Source organism: Pituophis catenifer, unplaced genomic scaffold (genome assembly GCF_029215685.1).
Source record: "Pituophis catenifer annectens isolate HBS135680 unplaced genomic scaffold, rPitCat1.0.hap2 SCAF_6, whole genome shotgun sequence".
Classification (NCBI taxonomy): Eukaryota; Metazoa; Chordata; class Lepidosauria; order Squamata; family Colubridae; genus Pituophis; species Pituophis catenifer.
In genome coordinates, this window is record NW_027256886.1 from 3,286,616 (window position 1) to 3,298,739 (window position 12,124).

Genomic DNA, 12,124 nt, shown 5'->3' on the forward strand with positions numbered 1-12,124 from the left:
TGCACAATTTTACTTCATAACAGATCCTGCTGCTGCATAAAGCTTTGGTGTCTATTAGAAGTCAAAAGCTGAAAATATCTTCCCCAACATAATTTTCATAGGTTATAGTGTAACTTGTTTCACTAGATGCATGGAATAGTTTTCTGAGATAGTGTACAAATAGTTGAGGAAAAGGAAGAATTGTAAACAAGGATACCAGCAGTATGTGGAATACATGTGATATAAGAGTGGTTATTATCATAATAATAGTGGCAATGCATAAAATTGAATGAACTGATTAACATATGTGTATAGTCTCTGTTGTTGTTGAAGTCACAGGAGATAAAACCTAATGATCAATTACTGTCAGCATTCCAAATTAGGCTCTCTTCCAGTTCTGACATGAAGACATGAAGCAAAGACCCGAAGTGCTGATTTATTGCTGAGATGAACTTTTACCTAGTTCTCTGCTTGCAACTGATAGGGTTTCCTGGGGAACGAGGGTGGGGGCCACATTCCTGTGAGAAGTACGTGCCGGGACGTAGAGATGGATTTGCATGATGGCCAATGGGGGTATCGGGCTGGAGAGCGGAAGAGGAGGGGGTTGGTCGGAGGAGCCAGTTTGGCAGCAATTAGAGTTAGGTATGTCGGCTATTTCTGTGCTTAATAAAAAGTGATTTATTAGTAGACTCTGCGCTTGATAATGGAATTCAAAGATGACAGAACCAGTCATATTGGGACTCTCGTGGTTGGACAAATGGGGTCCAATCATTTGGTGGCAAGAGGGGACCCGCAGATTGAGAATAGCAAAGGGGCCCCAACCCCTGCCGCCCCGACCAGAAGAATTCCCTCCCACCCTGAGACCCCAAAGCAGCCCCCCACCACAAAACAAAACACCACCAACACAAGATTCCCTCCCAGAAGGTACAGTAAAGCAATTGGCGGCCGCACCCTCCACCGCTTGTAATGCAGATCAGATCCCAGGAGAGTACCAAGACCTTGCCGAAGTATTCAGCGAGGCCGACTGTGACATTCTGCCCCCCCACCGCGAGACCGATTGTGCCATCGAGATTATCCCGGGAGCGAAACTACCCAAACCAAAAATGTATGCCATGACGCCCCGGGAAATGCAGGAAATGCGGCACTACATAGACAAAAACTTACAAAGGGGATTTATCGAGCCAGTAAAACCAAGAGTAGCGGCGCCGGTCATGTTTAAAGAGAAAAAGGACGGCTCCATGAGATTGGTGGTCGACTTTCGAAGTATCAATGCTGTATGCGTACAAAACTTGTATCCCCTCCCCCTCATGAAAGACATGCTAGCCCACCTAGCCAAAGGGAAGATTTTCACCAAACTAGACCTTCGAGAAGCTTATTACCGGGTACGCATAAAGGCAGGGGATGAATGGAAAACAGCGTTCAACTGCCCCCTGGGTAGTTTCCAGTTTAAAGTAATGCCCTTTGGTTTGCAAGGAGCCCCAGCAGTATTCATGCAGTTAATAAATGAAGTTTTACGTGAACACCTTTACAAAGGGGTCCTCGTCTACCTGGACGATATTCTTATCTACACGGAGACCATAGACGAACATATACCCCTTGTCCGCCAAGTACTGAAAAAACTGCTACAGGCAAACCTATATGTCAAACTGTCAAAATGCGATTTCCACCAATCACGGCTAGACTACCTGGGCTACCGAGTATCAAACGAGGGGATAGAGATGGACCCAGCCAAGGTCCAATCAGTTCTACAATGGCAACCCCCTCGCACCCGCAGACAACTGCAAAGTTTTCTAGGCTTTGCAAATTTCTACAGACAATTCATCCCCTCATTCGCGAAGATTGCCAAACCTTTGACGGACCTCCTAAAGACAGGAAGTTCAGCGATGAAACCTCGCCCGGGACAACCCTTACAGTGGGACCTGACCTGCCAACAGGCGTTCGAGACACTAAAAGGACTGTTCGCAAAAGAACCTGTCTTAAAACACCCGGATCCGGAACAGCTTTTTGTCATCCAAGCAGATGCAAGTGATGTGGCAGTAGGAGCCGTGTTACTCCAAAAGAACAACCAAGGTGATCTACAACCCTGCGCCTACACCTCCCGCAAACTCACCGATACGGAGAGGCGATGGGCTGCGTGGGAGAAGGAAGCGTTTGCAGTAAGATGGGCCTTGTTGACCTGGCGGCACCTACTAGAGGGAGGCCAGAAACCATTTGAAGTCTGGACTGATCATAAAAACCTAGAGGCCCTAAAAACCCCACGAAAACTGTCTCCCAGGCAAGTGCGGTGGGCACAATACTTCAATCGTTTCAATTTCGAGCTTAAGCACATCCCAGGAGGGAGAAATTTCCTGGCTGACGCCCTCTCCCGGATGCCCCAATACAACAGTGAGCGGGAGCAGGTAGTGAATGCCATCATCCCCTCCACCCAAGCTGCAGCCCAAGTAATCACCAGACGGCAACGACGTGACCAGCAAGGCCAACTTGCTAGCGACTTAACTGCAAAATTAAAAAATGAAATGCTAACAGACCCCTGGTATCGGGACAATCAACATCTCTTAACAAAAAGAGATGAACTAGCTTGGAGGGGGACAAAGCTCTATGTCCCACAAAGTTTACGCATCCTAATTCTCAAGAGGAGCCATGATGTTAAACCAGCAGGACACTTCGGGTTCCTAAAGACTTTGCACCTAGTACGAAGGCAGTTCTGGTGGCCACATATGAGAAAGGACATAGACAGTTATGTAAAAAGCTGCACCATTTGTGCCACAATGAAGACAAGGCCAGGGTGCCCACCTGGACTGTTGCAACCAGTAGCTGAGCCAACAAGACCATGGGAGGAGATTGCAATGGACTTTATAGTAGACCTACCGAGGAGCAGTGGAAATACAGTGATCTGGACTGTAATAGACTTATTCTCCAAACAGGCACATTTCATTCCTTGTAGTGGACTGCCTTCAGCCCGTCAGTTATCCAAACTGTTCCTGAAGCACATTTACCGCCTACATGGAGTCCCCAGGAGAATCATTTCCGACAGAGGGGTCCAGTTCACAGCAAAGTTCTGGAGGGAGTTTCTACGATCCATAGGTTCATCCCAAGGGCTCAGCTCAGCTTTTCACCCGAGCACCAATGGGGGGGCAGAAAGACTGAACGCTATGATAGAACAGTATTTAAGATGCTACGTCGACTACCAGCAGTCCAATTGGGCAGACCTCCTATCTTTTGCAGAGGTTGCATATAATAATGCTGTCCACAGCAGCACGGGGCTAACCCCGTTCAAAATAGTGAGTGGCATGGATTTTGTTCCCATGCCAGAATACCCTAGGGAGCCCCCTTCCTCAGTCAGTTTGACCGACTGGATGGCAATGTTGAGACAAACTTGGGAAAATGTTAAGAGGGCGCTGGCAAAAGCGGCTCAATCCTATAAGGACCAAGCAGACAAGCACCGAACTCCCCAAAGACCATTTCAGCTGGGAGAGAAAGTTTACCTCTCCACCAAGTACTTGAGACTTAGACTCCCGAGCAGGAAATTGGGCCCAAAATTTATAGGACCATTTCCTATAATAAAAATAATCAACCCCGTTACAGTGCAATTGCAGTTGCCACGGCTTTTGGGGAAGATTCACCCCGTTTTCCACAGTAGCCTTCTAAAGCCTGTAGTGGGGTCTACTTTAAGGCCAACGCCACGTGAACCCCCTGGACCCCTGGTTGTTGGGGGCCAAACGCACTACGAAGTGCAGCGGATTCTTGATTCAAGATGGCACAGGGGGCGCCTTCAGTACTTAATTAAATGGAAGGGTTACCCATTGTCAGAGGCTTCCTGGGTGAAGAGTGCAAACATCCAAGCTGATCGCCTTATAGCAAAATTCCATGCAGACCACCCGGGAAAGCCGGGAGGGGGAGGTGCACAGCCAGGGACGGGCTGATGGGACTAATCTTTTTGTGTTTTCCCTATGGGATAGGTGATGTCGCAGAAGTGAAGGGAGAGGGGCCGGATGTCAGCATTCCAAATTAGGCTCTCTTCCAGTTCTGACATGAAGACATGAAGCAAAGACCCGAAGTGCTGATTTATTGCTGAGATGAACTTTTACCTAGTTCTCTGCTTGCAACTGATAGGGTTTCCTGGGGAACGAGGGTGGGGGCCACATTCCTGTGAGAAGTACGTGCCGGGACGTAGAGATGGATTTGCATGATGGCCAATGGGGGTATCGGGCTGGAGAGCGGAAGAGGAGGGGGTTGGTCGGAGGAGCCAGTTTGGCAGCAATTAGAGTTAGGTATGTCGGCTATTTCTGTGCTTAATAAAAAGTGATTTATTAGTAGACTCTGCGCTTGATAATGGAATTCAATTAAGACAGAACCGAAACCTGACAATTACTTTTAAATCTCTCTTTAAAACACTGCTTTTAAAATCTGCCCTAAAATCTGATTGGCCCAGAAATTAAGCCACTGATGATATTAGAAAGATATCAATCCCTTTAATAAACTCTTAAGAGAACATAATATGAGGCACCACCCACAAAATGGCATTTCTATCACGATTGCCAGATCTCTTAAAACTTGGAATATAGGAATATCTGTGGCAAAAACATCAAATTACGTCATTTATTTTCAAATAGAGATGCTTTTAGTTCTACTGCACTAGCATATCAACCAAACCCCATGTATTTGGTTCAACGGAATGATAGTTGAAATGAGCAGTGTAGTCAGATATAATTCTGAGTCAATGTATTTATTTGTTTGATTAATTTACATCTCACTTTTATTTTGTACAACTCAAAGCAATATATACCGCGTTTCCCCGAAAGTAATAGAATAGAATAACAGAGTTGGATGGGACCTTGGAGGTCTTCTAGTCCAACCCCCTGCTTAGGCAGGAAACCCTACACCACTTCAGACAAATGGTTATCCAACATCTTCTTAAAAACTTCCAGTGTTGGAGCATTCACAACTTCTGGAGGCAAGTTGTTCCACTGATTCATTGTTCTCACTGTCAGGAACTCCTTAGTTCTAAATTGCTTCTCTCCTTGGTTAGTTTCCACCCATGACTTTTGAGACTGGGTCTTAAGTAATTTTTGCTCCAAAAAGACACATTAAGGCTTATTTCCCAGTTAGGTCTTATTTTCAGGGAAATACGGTACTAAATATGTTTGTCTGGCTGACAATCTTAACTGGGGCTTATTTTTGGGGTAGGGCTTATATTATAAGCATCCTGAAAAATCATGCTAGGGCTTATTTTGCAGTCGACTTATTTTCAGGGAAACAGGGTATATAATCCTTTTCCTGTTTGTATCACAATAAACATGTAAGCTAAATTTGGCCAAGAGAAAAAGTGATTGGTGCAAAGTCATCAAATGTCTTCTGTGCCTCAGGAAGGACTAGAACTTCTGGTTTCTCAACTTTTGATCCAGCACCTTAACTACTATTTATTTGGGTTAAACAACACTTTGGTTTTTATTTCCTATGAGTGTACAGGATATTTTAAAGCACCTTTGGAGATTAGTCCAGAGATCTCTTTATCTACCATTTTAAGATTTAATGACTATTTTAAGAAATCCTGCAGTAGGAAGAATATTGCTACATTGAGTGAAATCATTAAAATCATACTCAGGCTTTGTAAAGATGGCTGAAAAATCTTTCCTTCCTTCCCTCCCTCCTTCCATTCTTAAAGACCACACTTCCAAAAGATCTCTCAAGTCACCAAATATGAATGGTGATTGGAGAGAAAGTTGGGAGAGGTGGTGGTGGAAGGAAAAATAACATTTTTTCTCTTTAAATGTGCAGTGCCTACTGCTTTCTCATCTCTGGTATAGTTACACTTTGACTGCAATGACCCCCAACATTTATTACTGAATTACCTCATTTTCTTACAAACAGCTAGATTTGCAAAACATACTAAATCAAAACAATAACAACAATCTAAAGAAAGTTGAGTGCATGCACTTCTTAGGATTTTAACTGTTGTAGTTAACCATACAATGAAAACAAAGTCCTTCACTACAAATTGATTTTAAAGTAAAGATTACCCAGCAAATATATTTTGTTTTCTCTTACTGTAAATAATTTGTTTTTTATCTATTATAAAAAAAGCCTCAATTCATAAAATCACATCATTACCATCTTTTTTTTTTTTAAAAAAAACCACACTATATTTCAATTTTTTATTCAACTCATTTGAAGTTTAAATTAATAGAATACCTGCTATTGATACCATGCCTGGGTTTACATAAGTTTTTAGACAAAGATAGAATGGGGTTGGCAGTTTACGATTTAGCAAGTTGTCATTTTTGGAATGGCAAATGAATCTAGATAGTAGATCTTGGTAGTACAGTGGTCTAAGGCACCCTGTTATTAAGCTGGTTATTAAGACCAGATGCCTGCAATTACTGCAGGTTCGAATCTCGCCAAGGCTCAAGGTTGACTCAGCCTTCCATCCTTTCTAAGGTAGGTAAATTGAGGACCCAGTTTGTGGGGGCAATAAGCTGACTTTATATAAATATACAAAAGGATGAAGGGTATTGTTGAGCACATTGTAAGCCGCCCTGAGTCTCCGGAGAAGGGCGGCATATAAATCAAATTAAAACAACAACAACAACAACAACAACAACAACAACAACAACAACACAAAGTTATATTCAGACACCAGTATTTGAACATGAAGGATGATTTCCACAGAGAACTCTCTACAATCCAACACCATTGGATTATTAAATATACTGTGTATATAAAATAAAATAATCCCAATCAATATGATATAACCTAGATAACTATGTTGAACCAGAGAATATATTTTCCTTTTAAATCTTAACTGTCCCTGAATGAAGTGAGAAGCACCCTGCGCTAGTCAACCCTTAATTTCATTTCATTTCATTTATTCGGATTTCTATACCGCCCTTCTCCTTTCGGACTCAGGGCGGTGAACAGCCAGATAAAAAACATCTATACAAACATCACAGTTAAAATAAAGTTAAAATAATTTATAAATTTGGCTCATAATTTAAAACTTGTCAATTAAAATAAATATTAAAATGTTAAAAAATTTAAAACTAACCCTAAAATCAGGACAGACCGGCTAGCTGAAAAAAATGAGTTTTTAGGGCCCGACGAAAAATCCGGAGGTCGGAGATCACTCGTATCTCTGGGGGTAGATTGTTCCATAGGGTAGGTGCCACCACAGAGAAGGCTCTCCTCCTGGGGGTCGTCAGCCGGCATTGTTTGGCCGACGGCACCCTGAGGAGGCCCTCTCTGTGGGAGCGAACCGGCCGGTGGGAGGCTATTGGTGGCAGAAGGCGGTCCCGTAAGTACCCTGACCCTAAGCCATGGAGCGCTTTAAAGGTGATCACCAACACCTTGAAGCGCACCCGGAAGTCCACCGGAAGCCAATGCAGCTCGCGCAGGAGAGGAGTCACATGGGAGCGCCCCGTCGCTCCCATAATCCCCCGCGCAGCCGCATTCTGCACCAGTTGGAGCCTCCGGGTGCACCCCAAGGGGAGCCCCATGTAGAGAGCATTACAATAGTCCAGACGAGAAGTGACGAGTGCTTGAGTGACCGTGCATAGGGAGTCCCGGTCCAGAAAGGGGCGCAACTGGCGTATCAGGCGAACCTGACAAAAAGCCCCCCTGGCCACGGCTGTCATATGCCCTTCTAAGGACAGCCGCGCATCCAGGAGGACACCCAAGTTGCGGGCCCTCTCTGTGGGGGCCAATGATTCGCCCCCAATAACCAGCGATGGCGTCAGCTGGCTATACCGGGACGCCGGCAGCCACAGCCACTCGGTCTTGGAAGGGTTGAGTCGAAGCCTGTTTCTCCCCATCCAGACCCGCACGGCCTCCAGGCACTGGGACATCACTTCCAAGGCATCATTGGGATGGTCTGGGGTGGAAATGTACAGCTGAGTGTCATCAGCGTACTGATGGAACTCCACCCCAAAACCACGGATGATCTCACCCAGCGGCTTCACATAAATGTTGAACAGGAGGGGCGAGAGGACCGACCCTTGCGGCACCCCACAAACAAGGCGCCTTGGGGTCGACCGCTGCCCCCCTGTCAACACAGATTGCGACCGGTCGGAGAGATAGGAGGAGAACCACCGCAAAACAGTGCCCCCCACTCCCAGTCCCTCCAGCCGGCGCAACATGATACCATGGTCGATGGTATCAAAATACCAACAGTCATAACATGGCCATATTCCATTATTTCTTCCAGTGTTGTTATTTAACTTTCTTTCAATTTTTGCTTTCATTTTGCATCCAGTTTTTGATTTGCTTCCATTTTGCATCCAGTTTCTATTTTTGTTGTTTCTGCTAACGCCTATCTAAATAAATTTCTATATGTAATATGCGGTAACCTGGTTTTTTTTCTTATGTAGTTACAGCACAATGGAAATTTTAATAGTAAACACGTAAACACAGTTCCCAGTTTCTAGCTTGATGCCTTAAACACTTCACCAAACTGGCATTTCTTTTCTTTTCTTTTCTTTTCTTTTCTTTTCTTTTCTTTTCTTTTCTTTTCTTTTCTTTTCTTTTCCTTTCCATTCCATTCCATTCCATTCACATTATATTACCCACCTCACCTCTCGTTATCTTGTTATAAAGATTTATAAGTAAAATAAAAAGGGAAAAAAGAGAAACATAGCCATTTTCATGGCAAGTCTTGCCCATTCAATTACATATTTGAGGGAGGGATAACACAGGACATTATGCAGACTCAGCTATGTGAAATTGGAACGTGGCACTGAGGGCATCAAGTTTCATTCCCTACTTAGTTCAAGAAGAATTTCAATATCTCCAATTGCTGTCTGTCTGCTGCTTCAAGACCATCCACTAGATAGTTCACCATCTCCCTCGGTTCCACTAGCAAACTCCCCTTATTGCGAGGAATATGACTCCCTTTCTGAATAGTTTTATTTTTTCAGATATGAGGGAAAGCCGAGCCTATGAAATCCACTCTTTCAAAAACTGTTGTCAGATCAACTGCCGAATCTGGAAAGTGTAGAATCCAGATATACCAGACAGATAGCTCTCTAATTTTGCTAGGAACATGCCCAGTGAAAACTAGTCTATTTTTTCTCTAATTAAGCAATCATACATTCCCTTCATCTTGATGTTTTTTCTAACGTTCAAGCTTCCTCTTCAGACAGCCTTTTTGAAACGGATTAATAAGTATTGAACTGATTGGTTGTGATTTTTTTTCATATTTATTTATTTACTTATTTATTTATTTAATTAATTAATTTGTATACTGCCCTTCTCCAACAGGACTCAGGGCAGTGAACAGCCATGGTAAAACATAACATGATATGATTTTTCTTATGAAAAATTTATGAAAGCTCAAACTGCTTAAAGAGCTGCTGATCCAGTTCTACAGAGGAATTATTGAGTCTGTCATCTGCACCTCCATAACTGTCTGATTTGGCTCTGCAACCCAACAAGACAACCAGAACAACAAGACACAAGTTTTTTCCCGAAGGCATCACTCTGCTTAACAATTAATTCCCACAACACTGTCAAATAATTTACTAACACTGTATTACTATTCTTCTTCTCTTCCTTACTAGGATCTATCTCTTTCCACTTATTACTATAACTATATTACTTGTATCTTTCAATTTATATTGTTTTTATTGTTTCCTAGTACAATTTGATAGCTTATTAGTAACCTTGACTATCACTAGGTGTTGTATCTTTTTATTCTTGATGAATGTATTTTATTCTCCTTATGTACACTGAGAGCCTATGCACCAAAGACAAATTCCTTGCGTGTCCAATCACACTTGGCCAATAAAGAATTCTATTCTATTCTAATCATTTAGTACTGTATCACAGAAAGGTAGCATCTACATGGAATCTATGAAAACAATTCTTTCTTTCTAAAGCTTTGCACCTCCTCCTCCTCCTCTGCTTCTTGATGGAGCAAGTATTTAGAAAATACTTACCTTTCTGAATGTCGTCTCTGACAAATTAATCCCAAGACGCCAGAGGCTTCCTATGAAAGGAAGCCGAAAAGGTCCTGGTGGATAAGGTTTGCCTTGGCATGAGCAGAACTTTTTCAAAAAGCAAAGACTCCTGTATGGAATCATAAAGATCCCAAATAATAGTTGTTGCAACATTATATTGCCTTCTCACTCTTTAAGTTTGAAATATCTGCTATATCCCCTTTGCGGAAAAAGTTCTTCTCTGTCGGTTACTTGGTTTCTTTTGAGATATTGTTCCTTCTTTCTCTTTGTTGTTCTTCTATTATCAGCCTTTATATATCTCTACTTATTAAGACACCTTCTGACACCTCAGTCAAGAAGCCCAGGAATGTGATTCTCTACGGATGTTTGAGATAAAATTAATTGTCAAAGATGACAATTATGACGAGATGTTTAATACCAAAGGTCACAACCTTGACTTTGCAAGTGGTCAATTATCAGTCATATTGTTTATGTGCAACTATAGGATATGGGAAATTGATATAAGTGAATTTTATTTCCAATGTATTCTATTGTTCATCATGACACTCTGAAATATCTATAAAATGATTTTTATATCTTAGGTTTTCGGGTAATGTCTGTGGTTGTTTACTATGTAGCCCCCTACCATTTCCTAATCAGTCTGGTTTTATATTTATGTAATTGATACTTGCGATTGTCAGCCTTGTTTGATATCACTCCTGAAAACAAGATTGACTTCTATTGATTTCAAACTATTGAACAGTTCTGGGATATAACTTTCAGTTCACAACTTTGAGGCTATCATGGTTCTGCAATGTGATAGACGTTAATTTGGCATGGCAAATACATCCTGATTATAAACCTAGTCTAAGGAGAACAACCCTTTATAGAGGTGGTTTTGTCCCAGAATCTTCTGACCTCTAAATCTATAGGTACCCCTTCCTACTAGAGTTATATCTCAACCTGTTTCTCCCCTGCAGCCTCTAGACTTTGAAACAAGACTTTCAGTGTTTCTCCAAGGTAGCCTGGGGTTGAGATGTATAAGATAATATCTCTACCATATTGATGAGATGAGATTGTCAGATGGCTTTCCCTGTTGATGTCTATGGATTAATGAGGATAGGGAAGATCAATATCTTTTAAGCAGTAAATGCTTAAAAGATATTTTAAATCATTATGTGCCATCAAGTTAGCTCTTAGCAACAACATAGTTAGACTTCCTGGATTAATGGTGATGATGTTATCTGTTCAGTAGTATCCAACTCTTAGCGATTCTATGGGCCAGGTCTCTCCACATCCTCCTGGATTATCTATCTGCAACCTGTCCTTTTAGATATTCTGAATTTATATCCGTGTGTGGGTGTGTATGTACACACACATATATACAGTATATAAATCTATATATATACATTACACACACACATAATCTCAAATATTAAATCAAATTTCTAACCTACTATGCCAATGAATCTGAAGAATGACACAGTGGCCAACAGATTGGAAGAGGTCAATCTACATTCCAATACCAAACAGAGGCGACTTAAAGAATGTACAAACTATAATTACAAATAATTTTACATGGTAGCAAAATAATGCTTAGGATCATTCAACACAAATTACAGCCCTATATGGAAAAAAAAAGAGATGCCAGCTGGTTTAGAAAAAACTGAAGAAAAGAATGTACATCGCTGATGTACCATAGATAATTAACAACATCAAAGAAATACCAGAAATAAAATTATATATTTCATTGATTATAGAAAGGCCTTCAATTGTATTGATCATGTCAACCAATGCAATGTGCTTGGAAAAATGGGAATCCCAGAATATTGTCTTCATGAGGAACTTGTATAAAGGCCAGAAATGCAGAGAAACTCAATTTGGACAGGATATGGTGAAACTCACTGACTTCAGGTTAGCAAAGGAGACAAAGCTATATACTCTCCTCTTATATATTCAATTTACATGCTGAATATGTATTAAGAAAAGCTTTATTGGAAGAAGATGAGCATGGTTTAAAATTGGAAGAAGAAATACCAGTAACCTGCACAAAAACACAAAGAATTTACAAGCTCTAGTAGTAAATCACTAGACTCTGCTAAGAAGAATTGGAGGCAAGGTTATTTAAATCCTGTTGTTGTTTACTAAATATATCTGTTAATATAAGCATGCCTATTTTTAATGATGTATTAGAGTGAATTTCCAAATTTATATTC

At 41.6% G+C, this 12,124-nt stretch overlaps 1 protein-coding gene across 1 annotated transcript in view; it reads right to left on the reverse strand.

Moving 5' to 3' along the window:
- The window catches only part of LOC139318072 (cytochrome P450 2J2-like), a 42,679-nt gene extending 32,597 nt beyond the window's left edge, over window positions 1–10,082 (reverse strand). Inside the window, exon 1 of the mRNA XM_070945322.1 lies at window positions 9,909–10,082. Coding sequence (XP_070801423.1) covers window positions 9,909–10,082 — 174 coding nt within the window. The remainder of the gene's footprint in view (window positions 1–9,908) is intronic.
- Window positions 10,083–12,124: the final 2,042 nt, after the last annotated feature.